Here is a 24517-nt window from a genome sequence, read left to right on the forward strand (position 1 = left end):
CTCCAGTTGTTTCATTGGCGCCCATGTAGGGACTTCTGGCTTATTAGTCTTACGCTCAACCGATCGAGCTAAAGAGAAGATCTCTCTAGCCGAGCGGTATATTGCGGCTAGTATTTACCAGGGTTACATACATGTATATGGAATTTTGCAAAGCACTATGGGTTAACTTTCTATTTCAACCATTCATTACATAAACTATTTTGAAATGAAAATGGTATCTTTCTGTATAGCAACATTAAAGGAAGTGTATCTTTTCTACCATAACTACATGTATAAGAAAGCAACAATTTGTTTAATACTAATATTTTTCCAATTGGTATACATTGGTCTCTAGAAGTTCTCTTATCATGTCAGTGTTTTTGCTAGAAAACAGAAACATTGAAATCAATTTGAAAAAACATAGCATGCAATATACTTTGTTAGAAGCATGGTGCCTCATAGCCAGGCAAGTGTAAATTCTCTGTATTGCAGAGTTTTGATTATATCTGAAATGAATCTTAATGTAAACATGTACATATTGTTTTAAATGTGAATTTCAATCTGATTGTTTGTTATCATAGCATCCTAAGACTTCAAAAACCATATTCATATAGAAATAAAATTTTACATTATCTAAATGTTTATTAAAAGTCAATTGATGACAAATCATATTAATATGCATATTAAAAGGACTAACCTGCTGTGCATTACCATTCCATATATTGTAGCAATAGTAGCTTTCTTTGAAGATGCTTTCACCTTTTCCCCCATGGCAGCATTCAAAATGTTTAAGAATTTGGGACATTCTTTGCTCATTTCTAGAATCGCAAGGTCAAATACATTCTCGTTTGCTAGAAATCTTGCAGACTTGTTGTAAACAACACTCTTCTTGGGTCCAGCCAGCTTCTTCAGTTCACTGTCAATTTCATGTATTTTGTCACAGGTAGTGAGAATGTCATCAGCACTAGTGGTAGATTCCGAGAAGCTGTATGAATGAAATATGGACTTTTCCTGGGGTTTTGAATATCCGTGATCACTCATACTTGTTTTACCTCCGGATATGTCTGTGTCGTGACTCGACATACTTGAGAAGTCAATAGTTCTTTTACTCTTCTTTGGCTTTAGTTTATCTGATATTTTCAACGCTTGTAATTTTTTTTCTGAATCCTCTAGCATTGATTTTAACACAGAGGGGGGAGTTTTTGCACATCGTTTCATCCTGTCTGAATCAGTTACATCACATAATCGTCCCCTAATACTTTCCATGTTAGTCGAACAAATATCCAACACCCCCTCCCATTTACACAAAAAATTCAGACAAGGATCACACACATGTATGCATTTTGCCTCGTCGCAAGAAATGTCTATCCTTAAAAACTTCTGTAAACGTTCAATGGTGTTTTCTGACTTACATTTTTGATTAAGCAAGTAATAAAGACGTTTTGATGTACTTGTACACATCAAACAAAACGGTACCGTCTTCTTTGGTGTGCTTACCATGGGCGCAGCCATGTTGGAACATGACGTACACACCATGTGACCCTCTATACATGCATTCGAGGGAGTAGATTTCCGAGTGTTGCCGGAAATTTCCCCGAGATGTTGCGATTGCCTCGAATGCATGTATAGAGGGTCACATGGTGTGTACGTCATGTTCCAACATGGCTGCGCCCATGGTAAGCACACCAAAGAAGACGGTACCGTTTTGTTTGATGTGTACAAGTACATCAAAACGTCTTTATTACTTGCTTAATCAAAAATGTAAGTCAGAAAACACCATTGAACGTTTACAGAAGTTTTTAAGGATAGACATTTCTTGCGACGAGGCAAAATGCATACATGTGTGTGATCCTTGTCTGAATTTTTTGTGTAAATGGGAGGGGGTGTTGGATATTTGTTCGACTAACATGGAAAGTATTAGGGGACGATTATGTGATGTAACTGATTCAGACAGGATGAAACGATGTGCAAAAACTCCCCCCTCTGTGTTAAAATCAATGCTAGAGGATTCAGAAAAAAAATTACAAGCGTTGAAATTATCAGATAAACTAAAGCCAAAGAAGAGTAAAAGAACTATTGACTTCTCAAGTATGTCAAGTCACGACACAGACATATCCGGAGGTAAAACAAGTATGAGTGATCACGGATATTCAAAACCCCAGGAAAAGTCCATATTTCATTCATACAGCTTCTCGGAATCTACCACTAGTGCTGATGACATTCTCACTACCTGTGACAAAATACATGAAATTGACAGTGAACTGAAGAAGCTGGCTGGACCCAAGAAGAGTGTTGTTTACAACAAGTCTGCAAGATTTCTAGCAAACGAGAATGTATTTGACCTTGCGATTCTAGAAATGAGCAAAGAATGTCCCAAATTCTTAAACATTTTGAATGCTGCCATGGGGGAAAAGGTGAAAGCATCTTCAAAGAAAGCTACTATTGCTACAATATATGGAATGGTAATGCACAGCAGGTTAGTCCTTTTAATACGCATATTAATATGATTTGTCATCAATTGACTTAATAAACATTTAAATAATGTAAAATTTTATTTCTATATGAATATGGTTTTAAAGTTTGAGGATGCTATGATTATAAACAAACTCGGATTGAAATTCACATTTAAAACAATATGTACATGTTTACATTAACATTCATTTCAGATATAATCAAAACTCTGCAATACAGAGAATTTACACTTGCCTGGCTATGAGGCACCATGCTTCTAACAAAGTATATTGCATGCTATGTTTTTTCAAATTGATTTCAATGTTTCTGTTTTCTAGCAAAAACACTGACATGATAAGAGAACTTCTAGAGACCAATGTATACCAGTTGAAAAATATTAGTATTAAACAAATTGTTGGTTTCTTATAGTTATATTAGAAAAGATACACTTCCTTTATTTTTGCTATAAAGAAAGATACCATTTTCATTTCATAATAGTTTATGTAATGAATGGTTGAAATAGAAAGTTAACCCATAGTGCTTTGCAAAATTCCATATACATGTATGTAACCCTGGTAAATACTAGCCGCAATATACCGCTCGGCTAGAGAGATCTTCTCTTTAGCTCGATCGGTTGAGCGTAAGACTAATAAGCCAGAAGTCCCTACATGGGCGCCAATGAAACAACTGGAGTGCATGATTAATTAAATTTTGAATCGCTGCCTCCGCTAGGGATCGAACCCAGGACTTCTGGCTTACTAGTCTGACGCTCAACCGAGCGAGCTAAAGAGAAGATCTCTCTAGCCGAGCGGTATTATGACCTGAATATATAATATATACCCAGGTTACATGTAGTATACATTCATGTATGGTATGATGTGTTGTGAACAACATTATGCCAGGCCCCTGTGTTAGCTCACTGAACTCGGTATTAATTATATAGGTATATATCAGTTTTGACAAATGATAATGTACACATTTCTCAAGAGTTCTCTAGATCTGTTAAGTAGCTAGTAGTATCTTTAAACAGTGATTTTAAAGTTGATTATATAAAGCAAAGCAATAAGACCTGTAATCTCCTACATGACTTTGAAAAAAAAAAAATTAAAAAATAACACCACAATAAACCTACTATATTTCCAGGGAATGATACTCATTTGGAACAAACCTCTGAGTATTCAAGACTTGGTCAGAAAATTAAGAACTTTTTTTGAAATAAAAATAAAATCACTGTAAGACCATTTTCAGTTACTGTAAATTGAAACATTGTTCTCCCAATGCTCTTTAAAGAAATTGGACCATCATATTCATATTAGTACATGTACACTGCATATAATTTCCAACCGTGTTATGTATTTTCTACTATATATGATGAAGGAATGTTTTCATGCAGCTTTATATATACACATGGCAATCATTTAAAAAAAGACAATGATAATTTCAGTGCATCTATTGTGGAGAACAATGTTAGAGTTTCCTTTGGTTATGTTCAGTTTGTTTTTAGTTCACTTGCTTATAGGGTTAAGCGAGCTTATGCCGTGTCGTGTCCGTCGTCCAGTCAGCATCAACATTTTTATTATTTATTTAAATGTCTTCTTCTCAACAAGAAATAGGTACATATATACCTAATATTGGTCGCATGCTAGGATGTAGGGCTCCCACGTTTGTTCAAATGAATTACTTTGACCTTTATTCGAGGTCGCTTGGTCAATTAGACTAAAATATTTCCATAACTTCTAAATAACCAAAAGTTGCAGAGACCTGATATTTTGTTTGTAGTTTGCTTTAGTGAAGTACTAGGAAGTTTGTTCAAATGAATGACCTTGACCATGATTTAAGTTTGAAAGAGTTAAATTGGCCAAAAGATTGCATGTTACCATGAGGCCCTGAGACCGAGATCTATATGGTTTCTGATACATTTATTCTATGTTAATGTCTGAAAAGGATCACCAGGTAGCAGGTGAGCAATTAGGGCCCAAAAGACTCTTGTTTTGTTCTGTTAAAGTTTCACAGTTTAAGTGTTGTGATGTCATTACTTCCAGAAAGGATATTCTTATTGGGAGGGAGAGAAATTGAAAACAATTTTTAATATGAAAGTCTTTAATATTAATGAAGTGAATTGTGCAAATCAATTACATATCAGTACTCAGAGAGTACTTACAAATTAACATTTACATGTATGTTTCTCAGGCCAAAGGTTCATTTGTTCATCTGCAGAAGTTTATTTGTATATACAAAAATTTCTATATACGGTATACAAAAATGTATATATATATATGTGATATACAGATTTTGAGCATGACATAATACATGTATACAAAAACAGCTATACTGAATGTATATGTAAACTTTCTGTTTTTAGCTCCTGACCAAGCTTAACGATATTCATCTAACTTTAACTGAAAGTTCAAAGAGGGACATCATCACTGGATTTGGCGAGGAAGCAGAGGACCGCATCATTAAAGATGTTTGTGAAGGTAAAGATGGGAAATTTAATGGTGATAATTTAGATATCCGAGTGACAACGAATGACATGCGTATGGACTCCCAAAACAAGGACTATCACTTCTTTGCCACAGACTTCACATTAGACAGAATATCCACTAAAGATTATTCACAGAAGAAGCCAATTGTTGAGAAGATACCACCAGAAGCTTTCCTTCCTAGTGAGGAGGACAAAACTCAATACAGAAACAGTCTTAAAATCATTTTAGGTAGAATACTAAGCAGTCTGAAAGGTTTCTCATGGATCAAAAGTGTTCTTCCTGATCACATTCCACACCAATTTCAAGCTGATATGGCAAAAGTTTCAAAAATCCATATATTACCTGTATCTCTTCACAATGAGGCATCTTATTCAGACTGTGTACATATCATGGCAGATGCTACGCAACAGCTGAATCACTGGTATACAAGAGCAGGTAGAGGTAAATATATCTCCATGTAATGATAACCTTTTCATGTCAAATGTGACTACAAGTGTGTCATGTATAAATGTCAATTAGTTCTGAAGTTTTACCTTTGACCTACATTATAATGAAAAAGAACTTCTCCAGCTCCATCTCCTACATTGCCCTATTGTCTTGTTTTCTTTTATTTACACTTTAATTGATATTGTACTCAAATATAATACAATCATTTACTTTCTTACAAGAACCTATCAAATGTATGGAAGGATAAGAACTGATATCTTTTCAATACCATTTTGATAACATCTTTATACATGTAATGATTATTGTGCGTAATAATATATATACATGTATATTAAATGTAAAAAATGTTGTTTTGGCACAACAGCTGGTGATCTGGATGACATGTATGTACCTTTTGGAGGGGATCAGTTAACAAGAGTACGCCTAGAAGGGGCTAAGGCACTCAGAGATGGTGCTCATACTCGGAATGAGAGATTCGATGTACTATATCCAGTCATCATTGAGATGTTCCATACAATTCAGGATTTCCTCGAGGTAAATAGGATGTATGACTTGAGTATCTTTGTTGTTTTCAATGTCCATTCCTGTCATTACATGTTTTTAGTTTTCATACAAGTTAGCAAACTTCAAAGGAGTAAATTGACAATATTTGTGAACATTAGATAAAAAATAAGGTAGCTATTTCATTCTTAATATTGAATATTCCAGAAGATGTATAAGAGACTGTACTTCAGCAAGAAAGGCAGAGAGATTGGTACAATGGCCCACATTAAGCACCATATCAAAAGGATCAATGTCAATGGAAATGTGAAATCCAGATTTAAGGTAAATAATATCTAAATTTCTTAACATTAACTCGATAAACTTTTCATTTTGAGTTTTGGTGTCAGGAATTGATTTGGTAAGATGTCTGCACAATGACTTTTCATTACAGTATCAGTAATTTATTGAAGTAGTAGAGATAAGTCAATTAATTATCTAAGAACAAGTGTAGTAATCACTCTGTATTGAAAAATTCTTCCTGGCTTATTATAACTCAAATATATGTTAACCCAATTAAGGGGGTTGCGGTAGCTCTCTCTGGAATTCCTGTTAATGATATGCACCTGTTACATACTACATGTAGGATCTTCTTCACATTGTATTATCCATTTCAATAGCTTATTATTCCAGTTTTAGAGTATGGTAACTCTCAAAGGTGTTTTTGTCTGTTTGTATTTTGCAGGCCCATGAGGATTTTGCATTAACATGTGGAAAGGCTTACTTCTTGGCATTTATTTTGAAGCATTTTAAGATGCAGGATATCAATGATGTACCATGCCACCCAAGCTTACAGGAGACCTTACCTAATTCAGTGCTTTCTGAGAAGACACGAGTGTTCCATGTCATACTGGATGAGATTCTGGACGAGCTTCTCATTGATTTTCCAGAAAAGGTTTGTGTAAGGAGAAATTTTGGAAAATTTCTTGACATAGGATGGTTGACTGGTAGTTTTCACAATAAACCACATATCTCATCCACTGTTACATTTGAATGTGGTTTTGATCAACTTTAAGGGTGATGGTCAAATCACTGGCCCAACCAGTAGTTTACTATAATTGCTCAAGTTCATATAAGATCCAATTATTTTTCCTTCCAGTTCCTAACATGATTGAAACAGATTTTGACAACAAATTGCAAATGTTTTTAAAACACATCTTTTTTTTTTATTACACAATGCATATAATATCTTATGACAAAAAAATCCTACATATGACTAGAAAAGTTTTAAATTGTCATACTTAGGTTGTATTTGTTGTTTACAGGAAAGGGCTCCTAAAAAAGTGTCCCTGAAAGTCACAGTTGGTGCAGGAACAGCTTGTTTTGTTAGAGCAAAAATCCAAGAGGGAGCTGCAATTGTTCCACTTTGCATCAATGGGAAAGATATGGTTATAAAGATTCCCCTGACATCTCTGGAACGACCTTGCTCACTCCAGCTCATAAATCCACCAATGTGTGTCCAGTTTGAAAAAGTTGTCCCACCTCAGGATCAGCTTAATGATTACATGAGCAATTTCCTTCAGTGGTATTTTGTCATCATACAGTTCAAAGATATTGTACATGAAGGAGACATTTTCCGCCTCAACTGTATATTGAAACACATGATTCCCTTCTTTTTCAGTCATTCAGTGCTCTCAAAGTACATGACTGAATTAATTGACTATATCATGAAGACTGAGCATACATTATCACCACAACTTGCATTAAAAGTACGAGCTGCATCATTTGTTAATCCCTTTGGTGGTGTTGGTTGCAACAAAGCAGCTGATCTAGAAAAGGAAAACCAAGTGAAGTTTCTTAAGTCTTTGATTAAATCACTGGGAGCCAATAAAACTGAACGTGCTATTGTTAACCTTACCAAGGCAGCACCTGTGATTCAGCAAGTCAACGATAACTTTGATCATATGACTGAATTCAAAGACATCAAAACAACCCATAAGGTGAGAAGTGATGAAGATGATGTTCTAGCCATTGTGAAATATCTACAGAAAAACAAGGTTTGGATATCTCAGAAGAGAGATATATCTGTGAAGGTGTTGCGTACTCCATTCTCTTTTGAGACTGGTAGACTTTTGAACGCTGTGAATGGTACAGTTGAACGCTTAATGCGAGATTTACCTGTAGATGATGATGAAGCTGAAGATACTGATGACAACGAATGAATGAACAGTAAAATGAGAAAATTTATGATGAAATGAGCATAATGAACTTTTCATTGGGTTATTACTTTGTCATGTGAATACAACCCGGTAGAATTCTTCAGATCATACCAGGTCAGAATAACACCATGAAGATGACAGAGAGGCCTAAGTTGTTTGTTATGGCTCTGTAAGACTTGGTTAACCATTCCAAAGGCTATAGGTGCTTCATCATTAGATATTGTGCTGTTTTTTTTTTTTCTGAATCAATTTATACTTATTAGCATTCAGTTCTATTTCATCAAAGCAAAAGTGACTATCACATTTTGTCTAATGGGAAATGAGGATAATCTGTCCTTATCTAAATTCCATCACCCACATATATATCAATATGGAGTTATGGAATGATGTGTACATATGTAAAAGAACATCATATGTATACAATACCTGAAATATTTGATGTCAGACATCAACCTATTTTAAGGTGTAAAAAAATATTCCATAACCAAATAAATGAAGAAAGGGGCATATATATATATATACACACACATAAATATTACTTATTGGTGGGCTTGGACTCGTTTGAGGATTATTATATGATATATCAATATTGTTGCTCTCATCAATAAATTTCCATTTTTCGTTGTTTATAATCTGTATTTACCCCTGTGGAAATTTGTCTCCATTTCTGTTTTTCATAAAACATTTTTGTATTGCAAATATATATTGTTAATCCTTTTAGATTGAAATAGCATGGTTAACACATTGGTGTATTGGAAACTGTTTATTATATTGTATGCTGACTACACTGTGTTGAGGACTTTAACAAAAACTGGTCTACACAATGCACTGAATTGTTTTCAAAAATACTATGAAAATTGGAAACCAATTGTCAATACACAAAAAATAAGCTGTTATCTTTGAGAAAAGTAAAGATAGAAGTACACATTCATTTACTTACGATTGATGAACCACTGATGGTTGTAGACTCTTACCTTGGTACATGTATATTGTTTTAACATGTACATTCACTAAAGCGTAAATATGCATACTTTTTGTATGTAATCAATACATGTAATGTGTGTGTGTGTGTTTACATGCATGCATATATATGTATGTAGATTATGTATTAATTACATATTATTATATAATTATGTCACTGATGACGGACCTCCTGTTACACACTTATTGTGTGTCTGGAGTGAAAGCTTACAAAATAAACAAAATTAAAATCTTTGAGGTTGTAATTGCTTTTATTTTACATATAAATATAACCATGCATGAGTGAATGGTGTATAAAAATGTTCAGGATTTGAAAGTATTTTTTATCTTCAACAGACAACTCATTTACAGATATTGAAATCCTATGGCCTTTCAAGTTTTTCAGTGACCAACCATTTCCTTATATGGATGCTACCAGATGAAATGTACATTTGATGTGGGAAAATATTGGTTTAATATACTGTAAAATTCACATGAGCCCTAACATGGTGACTATTAAAAAGGCAATCATGATCAGATCACGGTTACATTCAAACATTTACTGATAATTTATTATGTTTCAAATTCAATTCAAACTTTCGGCCCCATCATTACAAAACTACAAATAATATGCAGTACAATGTAAAGATTTTTTTCTCCTGTAACAGACATTGTATATCAATACAGTATGAATATATATATCCGACAGTAAGAGTATGCATTTGATATCAAAATAATGCAGTTCTTATATAGTTTATCACCTTAATAAATGAAATTACTGAGTGCACATAGTAATTCAGTATCTTTGACATTTAACATTAGTTTTCTTTGACATTAAACATCAGATTTAGACATATATATTCAAAATAATACAGGGACAGATAAATAGCGCACAAAGTGACAAAACAACAATGCCATCATCATCATCATCAAATAGTGTCTATCATCATTCAGTATATGTGTCATCACTGTGGGATATATTCGATTGCATACATGAAGCTGCTGACAAAGGAATTTTTCTAACAGTATTTATATACACTGTATATCTTGTCTTGCTCAAAGAATTTGGAATTCATCTTCCATCTCTCTGGTGGTACATTTATTACAATCACCCAATTCTATATGTATACAACATGTAGACATATATTTAATTAACTAGAATAAACGTTAACTGAAAGATGAAAACGGAAAGGAAAAAATTGTTCAAGGACATGTTTATACAAAAAGCATTCAGTATGTTAAATTTCTGACGAAGATCAAATTTTTTTCTTCACAATTTGATAAAAAAATTCTCGATTTTCATTCCAACGAGAATAGTTTTTGATTCTGAACACAATAGAGGTTCAACCATACCTCACCAAAACCTAGGTCTTTTAAAAATCATTTCTTACACATGCACAGTTGGCTCAGTAATAAAAGGCATTTCTATTTACACAACATGTCAAATTAAAAAATCATAACAATTTGAAACAATGCAATTCTAAGTACACAACTAGTACTCTGAACCAATATCTTTACCTTCTGTACTTTCTAATTGTCTCCTATCCAGGCCCAGTTCATGTAACAATATTTGTGGGACTTTTTTACTTTTAATAACTTCTTACAAAACCTTTTTATCATATATGTACTTTTTCTACATCAAGTACATTGTATGTACCCAAGATAGTGTCCTCCGCCAATAAGTTACCAATGGCTGGTCTCACCATCAACTAAATATCGAAGGATAGTGCACATGTCTATTAGATATCGAAAGATTGTGTCCTCCATAACAAATCTAGATGAAATCATTCATTTCGTTGATTGAACATTAACCAAAAAACACTGTGTTAATGCTGTCTAACTCCATCTACAGTTACTGCAGCAGTTGATCTTGTCATTACACAAAACATCATCATACCCAAAGTATTTTACAAGCTGTCGCCTCAGACATGTGGTGTTATTTCGACAGAAATCGATCATTTCTTGGGTCAATCCTTTCCTAGATTTTGCCAGGTCATTATTATTGAAATGAAGTATTGCTTCAGCTGACTGGCCCTTCCTGCCTGCTCTGCCTATCTCCTGGAAATAGTTTTCAAGGGTTGTAGGTGGTCTGCAGTGAACTATTCTTTCAATTGAAGGAGCATTCAACCCCATACCTAAGGCAACGGTTGCAAAAACCAGTCTAATTTTAGGACAATCTTTCCCAAGTTCACTCACAATTAACTGTTTCATGTCTTTCGTATAATCCTTGTGGTATTGTGCAATGATTCTATTCTCTGGTGATGCACTTCCAACTGGTGAATACTGGTTTTCCCCTAGGTGGTGCGAACTGAATCTGTAGAAATATCCAAGGGCCTCTAAGCTTTCCACATACATAATAGTTAAAGGGAATTTCTCTAGCTTCTGCTTCAGTTCTGTTATCACCGGTTTCAGAATTTCGTCATATTTCTCATATTTCCTGTTATTCGGGAGCCTTGATTGAACACATAGGTAAATATTTGGTCGATCCGGGTTCATCTTTACCACAGCAGGGTCCTTGTACATCAGAATACCACATAGAGTTGAAATTCTCAAATCAGTTGATGTTGCTGTTAATGCCAGATGCGCTACATGGGGAAGTATGCAGGTCAGCTCTCCTAACTCCTTAAATGCAGGTCTAAATCCTTCACCCCTGCAAAAAGGACAATAGTGATAGATATTTATGTAGAAACAATATCAAAACCCAACACATGTATCCGAGAACAAATGCAAGATGCTAGAAATGGGCTAGATCAATTTCATGATAAGTCAGACATATTATTTTAACAAATGAGCTACCAGTTGGATCCCAGGAGACATCTCTTCTCGAAAAAACCCTGCACTGTTATTTAATTGGATATGACACTTAAAGCAATCAATTGTAGCTGATGGAATCAGGTCAATATTGCCATTTTGTTATATATATTTACTTTTTTATCTTCTTTGAAAAAGGAGCAGATGAGGATATAGTAAAATTTTGATGTTTTGTGTTTTTTCTCCACCAATATTTTCAATTTGTAAAATTTTAATGAGTTCTTTCTATGTTTAACATACAGTTTCCCGAAATAGCCAGATTACTGTATAAATACAGTTTTGAAAATAACAATAACTATCATGAGACACACTTATTGATTTGGGACAACAGAATAATATTAAACGAGAGAAAAAAAACCAATGTCCTTTAATTGAAAGATTGTCTTCCATCTGGAGATAAACTTTTAAAATTATTTTCTAGTGTGGAGATAAGTATCAAATTATCGATAATTTACATGTAATCTGAAAAGCATATAGTACAAATAGGTATTACATCACATATTGAGTATAGATACTGCTATTAATATATTATATATTTACCATTCTGTAACCATGTGAACTTCATCAATAACAATTGCGCCTGTCCTGTCCTGGTATGTTTTCGACCTCAACATGCTGGCCACTCTCTTGCTCTTCGTAAGTGTCTCGGGGTGGGCATAAACTAGCTGATATTTCCCCTTCATCACATCATTGATGTCCACGTCTTTGGCAACAACAGTATCATCTTGATCCTGGTCTTCTCCTTCCGCTTCCTCATCACCACTATCATGCGTGTCAAATGTATATCGTGTCCCCTTTTTGCCATCGTAATCAAGAAAACAAGCTTGAATTCCCACTCTCTGGAGACTCATCACCTGATCTTCCATGATGGAATTCAATGGTGTCACAACCAAAGTGATCATCGGGCTTTCCATACCGTGCTTTTTCTGCATGAAGAAAGGCAATAGCTGAAAAATCAGGCTTTTACCATAACCAGTTGGTAAAACTGCTATGCAGTCTCTCAATTCGTATGCACATTTCAATGTCTCAATTTGCTTCTCTTTCAACTCAAACGCAATTCCAAGTTGTTCTTTCGCGAAATCCAAACAGTGTGTAAAGGCGGCCATTATTGTAATTTCGTAACCTCTCGTCGATGAAGTCCGAGGAGTTTCGAACAATGTCGTGATTCACAGCATGGCTTTCGGGCGCATGCATTCGAGGGAGTAGATTTCCGAGTGTTGCCGGAAATTTCCCCGAGATGTTGCGATTGGGAGATCTCTAAAGACTAAATATCAAAGTAGTGAGAGGACCAGAATCTGGTCACAGAACAAATTGTCTTGGTGAGCAAATTCATAATGTTATATTTGTTTTACGTATATATCACAGTGTTTCAATTTTCTTGTTTCAGGTATCCCGTGGCTGAAATACGTCTGCAGAAAATCCAATCAGATGCAGTTGTCTTACCTGTATCTAGCCGTAACGAGCCTGGCTATCTTGTTTGATTTAAACACACACATACACACTGATATATCAGAGACATATATACAGAGAGATTAGTAACATCGCTATTTCCCCGTTCACATAGTGGCTCCCTTTATTCGTGACCACTCAAGCATATCCCTTATCGAGAGCGTCCTGTCGCCTATCAAACACACGCGAGCGCAGGTAAATCGGGCTATGCGCATGTGTGTATCGTAGTATTGGAACTTATTCGACATGTTCTGGTTAATCCGCCATTACGTCAGACAAAAACATCGTCATTTTAAATACACACAGAAAGCACATCGTTTTATTTAGGCCACTACAAAAGTTACCACATTAACCAAAAACTATCATACTTATGGAATGTGGTCTTGATTATCATGCACATTGTTGTCATTTATCCGTATTCTCGAAAACCCCATAGGGACTTTTCGAAAATTGGAGATTCCCGCCGATCTTTCCTGCGTTGTGCTTGACTTTCATACTCAAAATACAAACACTTGGACAGCAAATTGTGATATATTTCATATTGATGACACTTCTGCACTTTGATATTAATAAAATTAAAGCACATAATTGGATCTTGGTGATGATTTCAAATAGAAATTATCGATAATTATGTGTCTGGTTTTCAAGTTTTCTCCAATATGGCGTCTAGTGAAGACTGAACCGAGCGACCGCAAAGGATTGTGGGAAGGTCAGGGGCCACTATGTAAACACAAGGGCAAATAGAGAGCTGCCAATCTCTCTGTATATATGTCTCTGGATATATGTAACATTTTGACAATATTCATAATATAACAGGACGTACAGATATCTTAAACATTTTGATTATTTTCGAAATCAAATGGACGTAAATATCGTACAGAGACACATATGTATCATGGACCATTTTGATAATTTCCTGAATAGAAACAGACATGTGTATCGTTAGCATGTTTATAGGTTTGTGAAACATAAAGAAAACGGGATGTACTTGTATTGTCCATGTTGGTAACGTTCTCTTTATAACGGGACGTATATATACAATAGTGGGTCACATTCTAATAATTCATTAAACAGAACAGGACGAACATATCGTACGACTATTTTTATGGAGGCGTTTTTACGCCTGCCATATTGCGATCATCTACGAGTTGTGACATCACAATCTCTCACTTTCGTTTTCGTTATATTTCCTTTTACAGTTCATTTTGCGGTTTCTTTCGGTGCATATATGATGTAGTTGAACTATGTATATATTTTTTAATATAACAGTATATGTATCGTGTGATATTTTGACAATTTTCTTGATACGATAATTTGTTATATCACTAAAGACTAAATAATATGCGATATAATTGTAGTAGCTCCAGACCAGTATAAAATAATGGGAACCAAAAGGTTATTTTATTTTAGGTAATAATATGTAAAATCATATATCAGGGATATGGAATTCTCGAAAGAATTCCAGAAGTAGAAATTTGGATTAGCCCATGACTAGCAAGAGGATGTCTTCATAATTTCGTCAGTTGAAAGATCGTGAGGTTGTAGTACAGAGAACGTAAAACCTGTTAAATAGATAATATGTAGAAGGAGTGGAAGCAGTCACAATGTAATTTCGGTCAGATGAATAACTTGCACATGGATACATTGTTGTTTGATATTGACTGGGCATGTGTCATTTAAAACAATGATTTGATAGCTGTGTCAAAAACTGAAATACATGTATATTCCAAAACTGAAAATAATAGGAACAAGTTACCCAGACGTTATTTTTGTGAGTAAATGTGGCGACATCTTTATAGGTTGACGGATACGAGTTTGAAAGGATACCCGTCATCTGTTAAATTAGTCGTATTGGATTTAATCAATATTATAGCTTTGCTAGCTGTAAATATCATCGTTAATGTATCGATGTTCATTGTACGTCAGTTTTCAGTCACAGTTAAATCAGAGACCTATATAATAAATATAGGTCTCTGGTAAAATCTAGATTTTCTATGAATTTCAATCAAGATTAAAAACTTGGACCCACGGACGGATAGAACATAAAAACATCAGAACACATATTAATTTGTTGATCTTCCTTGTTAATTGATAATAAACATGGTGCATTTTGCGAGTATAATATGATCGATGTCGCAAAATATTGTGAGTTGTATAATGTTCCCCATTTTAATAGTGAATTGTCTGATATGGATGTAAAATTACCCCCTTTTACAAATAATACCAAACTAACAATTATATATCATATTCGAGGTTATATAAATAACTTGCTGCATTTACGAAAGCGCCAACTCTATCAAAATTACATTTGGTCAGAACGGAATGTCTACCGGACATATACCCGACACCTGCACATGGCTAATTGGGCCACCCGTGGATAATGTCTTGACAGAACACGAGTGCTTGACAGGTAAGTAGAGTACCTGTCTAACCAACGCCTCCAGCCCTTATCAAACTGTTAGATCTGATTCGGGTACAGGTACGGGACCGGGCTTGGAGCAAACAAATACTCAAGATGCTTATTAATTAAACATACAGTAGACTCGATATCAGCACCTTACGTATCATTGATATTAAGTTATACATCGTTGGTCCAAAATAATACAAAAATATAAGATAATATTTAACACTGTTACTTTCGACAGATATTTTTAATTTGATTTTTGTTTGGGGGGTCGATGTATGACATTGTGTCCTTGCCATGGATATCCACTACTTTAATTATCCACGGTACAGCCTGAATTTGTTACCGTTTGGATGTCCGTCGTCCATTTGTGAAGAGAAAATTTCATAAGAAGCATTCATGCACCATGTTTTTGTTGAAAGAATCTGATGTTGCCACTGCCCTAGTTAGTTATAATATACAACCTCTGCTAGTCAAGATGACACTAATTACATGTCAATTATCTTGTTGATGAGAAGTTAGTTATATTTAGAAAATTGTCGAAATGTTACACTATGTATACCTGCTGTTCAGAAAATTATCAATCTGCTACTGTACACGATATAAAAATGTGTGATTAAATGTGTATCTCGTTGTATTCAACAAAAATATTGTACGATACACAACTGTTTACGGACGTAAATTGAGTCTCTGATGTGTCCCATTATATTAGCAAAGTATACATGTACATGTGATATATATATATATGTCTGCGTATTTGGAAATTTATTAGAACGCTACCGGGTAAATATGTCAAAATATGTTAACGAATATAGGTATAAAGTATTTATCAAAAGTGATAAATAGCCAGATTCGCTCAGGCCGTACACAAGTAAGAAAGCTGCAGCAACTGGTTAGAAATTTGGTCCGATTTTCTGCAATCGTATTACAGCCATGGGATACCTGAAACAAGAAAGTTGTAAAAGTATTATATTTATGTCAAAACAAATAACTTGTTCACTAAGATTAAGACTAACATTTTTCCAATTCCGTCAATTAACCATTAACACAGCGATGAATCCATAATGAATTAAAAGGACAACAGCGGCACTCACGGTAAGTAAGTACAGGTAGCTAAAAATACATATATCCAGGCTTTCCCGAACACGGACAATCAGGATAATCGTCGTGCCACACCCAGCAGTTGGCTCCACTTTTAGTTTTACACGCGCATGCGTACTCAACTGTTGTCAATTCTTACAGGGAATTACATCCGGCAGACGAAACGCAAATGAAAGGAAACGCAAAACGCAAACGCAACTTAACGCAAACGAACAGAAATAAGCGCAAAACGCAAACGCAAACGAAAAACGCTCGACGAAACGAAGCGCAAACGAAACAAAACGAATGGAACGCAAACGCAACGTAAACGCGTTTGAGGGAATGTTAAATGCTTCAGGGTCTGTATTCGCTGGACAGATGAGTGTCCGACTAAATGAAATCCGACTATTTCCCGATGTTTTGTGAAGTCTAGTGATAGTTCTATATGGCTTCATATATAGTGAATCATATACCAAATTAAAGAAAAAAACATTTGCTGTCCATTATAGTAGGAGTTGATAAACTTCCAGAGAGAAATGTACGTAGTAGATTTTCTGATGAAAATGTTAATTGTTGTATAAGAGCGACTTTTCACCTCAAACCGACACCTTTAAAATATTTATACCCAGGTTCGGTGATCTTGGGTACGTCAGGGTCTTACATTCTGGGTCATAATTTGTACGTGAAGTCTGGTAAATTAACACAAACTCCAGATATATAAAGTTCAGGTAGTTTTATTTAAATAACACTGTGTAAAATATACAGACAGAGACAAATTATACAACTCTGTCACACACTCAACACATACTATATGACAACATGACAGTAGTTTAGTAAACTAGCGGCTACATGGCCCTACTATAAACGATAAACTACTGACAGTGAGTGTTACCATAACAGTCTGATCAAGACTTTCATTCTGACTACACGAGTCACGGAGAGCTGACGAACTACACAGGTGTACTGGCTTATATACCGGTAGACAACCGCGACAATCCGCATATGCAATATTCGCGCCAAATTACCTGTACTCGGAACACTTCCACTGTCAATTTAAAATGACTAAGGAATTCTGAATAGTATAAACAGCCGGTATATCGAACAATATACAGATACAGTGGTAACTTAATTGTTAGCAGACAGTCACCATATAATCTTCTCAGTAAAGTTTATAAATTTCCTCAACTTTTACAAATGGAAGGAATTGTATTAAAATTGATTTGACCGCTCTGTCCTAAACCTTGGAAGTTCAGTGGTGGATTTTATAGCGGTACCTTATGAACATTTAAATAAGTACACTGATTTTGGAAGAAGCCAGGGCCTCCGATTTGATAGAAAAAGCTGGTTGTGTATCTTTGATTGGTCCAGGTTTTACTACACCGGACCATTATATATGAGCAGAAAAAAGAAAGACAGGTTAGGTTTTTCTAATAGAATTTTTAGACATATGGTCTAAATTTAATTAGATTTCACACTGAGCTAACTCTGAACTGTGAAAATGTTCTTCAATTAAAATTCAGTCAACCATGACCCCACTCAATGTTGCATGATCTCAGCAGATTTTTCAAGAAAGCGTGCATTTTGTGGGTACTCTTGTACTATATGTGGTGGTAAATCATTACAAATAAAAAATGGGAACAGTACTGGTAGCACACTACAGTAGGACAGCCTGGCCATGGGTGATTTTTTGTTAAGAAAATATGTGACTCCTGTAATCAAGTAGTACATACAGACTTCACACTTGTTAAAACTAAAATAAATAAATTGGTTCCGGATTTTAAATTTCCGGATTTTCCGAAAGTGTGGAAATTTAGCTTTGCCTTCAGCAAAAAATGGAGGCTCGATATATAATCAAGGTAAGATGGTAGGAAAACTGAATGTACAACATATGTCAAAACAAGATTAATTCTGTCTTTGGGATAGATATTTAATTTCAAAAAGGTTTACAGAAAAGAAATTGTGTAGAGAATTGTGTCATTTTGGGTCAAACATAATAGTTTGCAATTTTTAAGCTATTTTTAAGTTGTTAGCATGATTTTCACAGCTCTAAGAAACACAGAATTTTAATTTTTTTTTAGAAGTTTACTGATCCTTCAGAGCTGTATTAAAATTGCAAATGTTGTATAAATAACAAATATATATATACTTTATTAGAGGTTACTTGTAGGGTTAACTGGCAATGTTCACATATCTAAAACATGTGCCATATTTTTCGGAATTGGGCATTTTTACTGTACACTGCTACCACAGATCAGTTACACAATATTTCTTTTTAGTTTATTTTATTTCATTTTCAAAGTCTTACATTTCAACATATTAATCATGCTAGGATTTAGAAAAAAGCAAAAAGTAAATATTTCTTTTTGAAGTGATTGTACAGCAAAATTGAGTTGATAGGGGTAAGGCCATTGCTCGGATAATGCAGGGGCACATAGCCCAGCAATATGGTACCGGGTATACATGATACAACAATATCATGTAATATTGCAATGCCAAGATAGAGGCATATATGTCTTTCTCACCTCCATAATCAATTTTTAGATGGAGACGTCGCATCAAGTTTGCTGGAGTTTATTTAAGGCGATGACATCCCTATGCTGGTCCCGCACTTACACAAAAGCGACACCAACGTCAAAGGCAATGGCGGCTGACACATGTACCTAATCAGTGTAATTTGGCCCATTGGAGCCGCGTGATGTTCACCGACAAGTCTCACTTTACTGTCAGATGGATGACAACGTGTATATTCTGAGGCTTGTGTAACGGAAAGCGATAGATTTGGGGGAGGGTCTGTTATTGTATGGTAAAGGGCAATAAATACCTTGATGGGGTCAATGTTGAAGAAAGTAAGATCGGTGACTGATGCCAGGGGTGGGCACACGCGCTACTCATTTGGATCAGACAATGACATAGGCTACCCATGTATTGTGTGTAACGGTATTCATGCAAACACCGCTTGTGTTAGGAGAACAAAAATTATCAAAATTTATTCAGTAATGATGAAATAATTGAGAAACCCACATCATGAACAATAGACAGATCTGCAGAGAACACACCAACTTGTAAAGGCCTTAAAAAGTTGTATATTTCTATCGGTAAAATAAAATAAACATCAAATATAAAGTAAGATTAAATATTTAATCAGAGTTTAATATTATATGTACACAATAATTACATAACATTAGAAATATTTCAATGAAGTGTAAATATAACACAGTTTATTATTTTAGCACACTTTATAAGCACAGTTGATGGTTCACATATTCATATTTAACACAGTTATTTGCTGTAACTTATCAATGAACACTAGTTGCCCTTAGCAAAAAGAAATGGTCCAAAAATCATTGAAACACCATTATAATGCCATTGAAAGACCATTTTTGTTCAGAAATCCATTGAAACGCCATTTAATTCATTAGATTTCAATGGTTATATGACCATTAAAATACCATTTTTCAGATCAATGGTCTTTCAATGGTACAAAAAAATGGTTTACTCACAGGTGAACCATTTAAATGCCATTGAAATACCATTGACTTTGTTTGACCATTATTTTCATCCATATCATGCTCTAGAAAGAAAAGCTTTGGCTCAACCATTTCTGACCATTTTTTTGAGAAATGAAAAATAATGGCCACAGATCTAGACTTTCATATTCACCTGCACTGGAGAATTACTACCAGTATATATTTTGGATATATAAATTCTGAGTTCTACAGAATGATACTACCTTTTATTATTATAGTATAAAAGTACATTTGCATAATTAATGTAAACAATATGCAATGCAAATACATGCATGTCAATTGTCTTTACACAATAAAATAAATGTATAGAAGTAAAGTACTATATTTTTGAAGTTTCAACTTCAAATTCTGTAGAAGTTATACCCCTATACAACATTACATGTAAACTGGAATTATATGAACTTGATTCTAGTCACGGTCATACCTATTTGGAGGAGGACATACAAAGAAATCACCAGTTATTCCCACAAAATTGTTGATATTAGTTATGCACTTCAATGGGATGGCAATGCAACTTTTCCTAAATTCTATTTTCCAAACACTGCCAACAGACTTGACTTTTTTCATCGGTTCAACAAGTGCGAGGTTGATTTTATTACCGGTCTTATCATTTGACTCCATGAAATACACCACAGATCCAAATTTGTAGTCATTCTCATGAAAAAATGTTATAACATGCTGCTGTCTTTTTACAAGGTTTTTGTACAATTTCCCATATACATAAAACCCCTTCTTATACATATTGATATTATAATACTTTGAAACATTCCTAGTACACTGTACTCCATAATTAGAAATGGCAGCAAATTCATCATCACTTAGTTCCCCATTGAATAAATTCCCTACTCTGACTATACCATCTTCAATTTCATGTTTATGAATTCTTCTTGAAGCTATACTGTCAGATAACTCATGATACAGCTCAAAAACATAATCACAATCATCTATTCCCTTAAAGTATCTGTCATACATTATAGGAATGGCCTTTACAAGTCCAATAATATTTACGAGCTGGTTTTCAACACCTTGTGTACCGTGTACATGTTTGATTATGTACCCATTAAGGTCCTCAAAAATAAAACAATTGTTCACAAACAGAGGTCCTGTGTGCCTAACACAATCAACCAAATGAATCAATTGATGAAGATTCAGAGTCGTATACCTTGCTTCATACAACCTTTCAAAATTCTCTACAAAAAGAAGAAGAGCTCCCTCAGCAGTTGCAATGTCTACCGGGGATATGTTTTCCATGGACAACAAAAAGATTGCCCGAGCAAGTAAACAAAAGTGTACAAAGTATTCCTTTCTCAAGATTTTGCTCATCACTGGTATACCCCAATAAAGTAAAAAGTTACGAAATTCTGATGATTTCCAGTGAGCGATGTCATCTATCAGCCGTGGGACCCTGGTTACAAATAGTGTCGGACGAATTTCTGACAAGAATTTGTTAACAGTTTGTTTCGCATGATATACAGAGTACGGTTTACTCTTATTCGAGGCACCAAACCACAAGTTCATGAGTTGCTTGGTAGTTCCAAGGCAAATACCATGCATGTAGTCAATCACACAACTATATACTGCATTGAAATATGTCAGATACAGAAACCAGAAAGGTCCTTTATGTCCGTGAACTGTGAACTTTTTCACACCATTTTCCACATTGGTTTGAACCTTTGTCAAATCTTCAAGAATACTTTCCTTTGTTCTTGGAATTCCTTTTGGATTGCTACTATTGTATGGAAAAATATGAACTATTCCACCAGTATCAAGTTTAAGTGTTTCACCTTTATGTAAACAAAACCAGCAACTGAAATCCCCATTGTACTGATTTACATTGTATACCATAGCTCGGGCAGGCAAGTCACATGTACACGTAAGCAAGAAGCATTTACACAAGAATGAATTTCCATCACAGTCTTCAAATGTTTCCCCTTCAGTTTCCAAATGTTTCAATTCTGAATAAAGGGGTTGAAGAAAAGACCACATCTGAGGCTTTTTGGATGAAATCCAAACACCATAGAACACTGAATTCTGTCGATGTTTCCGTTTTGCGATGGGAAGTTCATTAATAAGCATGTACACAGGCCACATGCTTACATTTGAAGATTTGAACAGAGGGGCACCATCCGTATTTAGTGAAAATGACAAATTATTTTCTTCTTGCAGAATGCCGTTTTCGAAAAGATTTTTGTATAATTGTCCATCATACACATCTTTAAGATTACCATTTTTATTGTTCTTAATGTGTTGGAATCTGTGATTTCTAACGTCATTCACAAAGTCTTGAGTTTTCCATAGAGCCCTCAGTTGTGATATAAGCTTTAAATGTACAAAATATGCAACTCCTCCGGACTTTGTGAGATCCTTTCTGCACGATATACACACTTTGTCATTTTTCTCAACCTTTGAGTAACAGCTACTACAATAATAATGCAAGGTGGGAAACATGTCTTCTGTGAATTTCTTTATGAATTTTCTCAAGTGATACAAGCTACGGAATAAACTGTGTCCTTGTGGAAGCACAGCAGCGAATATTTTCAACATGTATGCTGCTGCTTCATCAGGTAACCGGAAACGAATCAAGAAACAACATATTAGAAGTACCAATAGCCCGAGACTGTACGGGGAGTCTGGAAATAACTTGCTTGATCCAGTTGATTCATCATTTGCAGGGTTTTTAGATTCTTCACTGTCTGTAAATATTTCTGTAATTTGCCGCAGGACCTCAACCCTTTCCTCAAGAATTACAGCCGTCTGTTCATCATTCACAAGATTTTCTTGGTTTCGCAGCTGATTATCATGTAACATTTGGTCTATCAAATCATCAATATCATCATCCAAATCTTTGTCCTCCATCTTGGAGAAAAAAGTATCCATAGCCTCATGTGTCAGAGAGTCTTGTACATCACTGTTAGCTCCTGCTGGTTTCTGAGGTGTGTTCTTGAGGACATTTTCATGTTCAACAAATATATTCTCATCCGTAACACGACATCGTTCATCATGATCATCAGCTGATGATATTTCATCATCATCATCATCATCATCATCTGTTTGTGTTAATTGTTTGTCATCAACGGTTGTAACACATCCCTGATTATCATCCTGTACTGTTTGTTCAGCTGACAGATGTGATGCAATTGGGGAAACAATGTTGATAGTTGACTGAAGTCTGTGGTCCTCTTTTACAACCAAGTTCATGCACTGAAAATCCTTGTCCTCATCAGACCCCTGAAATGATTATGAAACAAAAATGATAAGACTGTCTAATACAAAGTTGTTCCATTCCCTTTCTTGTTATTAATTTTACCAATACAGTGATTTAATTGCCAATTTTTTGTCACACATAATTCTTTCTTATTTTGCTTTATTTTCTTTGTGTTTCAAACTTTATGAATTTCCCCAACTTTTTTATGGACAGTTTCTTACAGCTTTTCCAGTTTGACCAGGTGCATAATAATTTAATTAATAGGCCTATTATGAAAAGAATATAACTTGGGATATTTATGTACCAAATTGTCTACGATTGTCAAAATCCTTCTAAAATCTAGTACCGAATTCAGGAAACAATTTTGAAAATAAAGTAGGAAATACAAAGAAATATAGCAAAAAACAAACCCCTAAAACGTTAAAGACTCAGCATGGCACTATGTACCGCTAATAATTAATTAATTAACCGCGTGTGTAAGCTTATGCTTTTCATACTATAAAAAAGTCTAAGAATTCCTACGCCTAACGATGCATTTCGGCACGAGCGAGTATGTACGCATTACGTCTAACATACGACGAAAAAATTGGTTAGAAAATCAAACTACATGAAGAAAATGCTTGATCAGGGGTAAGTTAAATGACGGATAGGAAAATATGACAATCTCAAAAACATTTGATGTTCTGAGTTAGATTCTAGCGCAGTGAACATGGGGGCGATCTTACCTTTTTAGAACCATAAGGTCCTCTCTTGCGTTTCTTACTAGTTGACGCGTACGGTTGATCCATTTTCTCCCTGCATACACTCTTCCTACCGTCGTAGTTTGGCTTGGTTTTACCATTCCATTATATTGGCAATGGGAATTACTTAGTTGACAATGCAACCACATGTATCCTGACTCAATCTTGATCGCCTCAGCGCTTGATGTGCATAGCATAAAAACAGGTTTCCGTGACTCTGTAGTTTCTTTTGGGAGGGAAATATTACAATGTATAAATTTTCTTTCAAAATAAATTAAA

General features: G+C 34.9%; 3 protein-coding genes across 4 annotated transcripts; 1 reads left to right on the forward strand and 2 right to left on the reverse strand.

The window, feature by feature from the left end:
• The first annotated feature begins 2062 nt into the window (after window positions 1-2062).
• LOC117318418 lies at window positions 2063-9277 on the forward strand. Of its 2 annotated transcripts, none has more exons than XM_033873407.1 (6): window positions 2063-2455; window positions 4793-5357; window positions 5728-5897; window positions 6072-6188; window positions 6589-6798; window positions 7169-9277. In XM_033873407.1, the coding sequence occupies exons 1-6, from the start codon at window positions 2348-2350 to the stop codon at window positions 8063-8065; spliced, it is 2067 nt and encodes a 688-aa protein (XP_033729298.1). In that variant the 5' UTR covers window positions 2063-2347; the 3' UTR covers window positions 8066-9277. The 2 variants fall into 2 exon arrangements, with proteins under 2 accessions (XP_033729298.1, XP_033729299.1); XM_033873408.1 differs by having other exon boundaries at window positions 2064-2455; window positions 4793-4907.
• A 402-nt stretch (window positions 9278-9679) lies between these two features.
• LOC117318420 (mediator of RNA polymerase II transcription subunit 34-like) lies at window positions 9680-13038 on the reverse strand. Its single transcript, XM_033873410.1, has 2 exons — window positions 12374-13038; window positions 9680-11672 (listed from the first exon to the last, which is right to left on the reverse strand). Exons 1-2 carry the CDS (start codon window positions 12937-12939, stop codon window positions 10859-10861), a joined length of 1380 nt encoding a protein of 459 aa, XP_033729301.1. The 5' UTR covers window positions 12940-13038; the 3' UTR covers window positions 9680-10858.
• Window positions 13039-20484: 7446 nt separating this feature from the next.
• On the reverse strand, window positions 20485-24479 carry LOC117318417. Its single transcript, XM_033873406.1, has 2 exons — window positions 24224-24479; window positions 20485-23521 (listed from the first exon to the last, which is right to left on the reverse strand). The coding sequence occupies exons 1-2, from the start codon at window positions 24284-24286 to the stop codon at window positions 20702-20704; spliced, it is 2883 nt and encodes a 960-aa protein (XP_033729297.1). The 5' UTR covers window positions 24287-24479; the 3' UTR covers window positions 20485-20701.
• Between the last annotated feature and the right edge of the window lie 38 nt (window positions 24480-24517).

Source organism: Pecten maximus, unplaced genomic scaffold, assembly GCF_902652985.1.
Source record: "Pecten maximus unplaced genomic scaffold, xPecMax1.1, whole genome shotgun sequence".
NCBI lineage: Eukaryota > Metazoa > Mollusca > Bivalvia > Pectinida > Pectinidae > Pecten > Pecten maximus.

What these genes read in the sequence shown, in the direction of transcription:
- LOC117318418 (XM_033873407.1), top strand. Translation starts at nt 2,348, where the DNA reads ATGTCCCAAATTCTTAAACATTTTGAATGCTGCCATGGGGGAAAAGGT. An exon ending in GTATACAAGAGCAGGTAGAG is followed by an intron (nt 5,358 to 5,727) that starts GTAAATATATCT and finishes TTGGCACAACAG; the next exon opens with CTGGTGATCTGGATGACATG. An exon ending in CAATTCAGGATTTCCTCGAG is followed by an intron (nt 5,898 to 6,071) that starts GTAAATAGGATG and finishes TGAATATTCCAG; the next exon opens with AAGATGTATAAGAGACTGTA.
- LOC117318417 (XM_033873406.1), bottom strand. Translation starts at nt 24,286, where the DNA reads ATGGATCAACCGTACGCGTCAACTAGTAAGAAACGCAAGAGAGGACCT. An exon ending in GACCTTATGGTTCTAAAAAG is followed by an intron (nt 23,522 to 24,223) that starts GTAAGATCGCCC and finishes TAATCATTTCAG; the next exon opens with GGGTCTGATGAGGACAAGGA.
- LOC117318420 (XM_033873410.1), bottom strand. Translation starts at nt 12,939, where the DNA reads ATGGCCGCCTTTACACACTGTTTGGATTTCGCGAAAGAACAACTTGGA. An exon ending in GTTCACATGGTTACAGAATG is followed by an intron (nt 11,673 to 12,373) that starts GTAAATATATAA and finishes TCCTTTTTGCAG; the next exon opens with GGGTGAAGGATTTAGACCTG.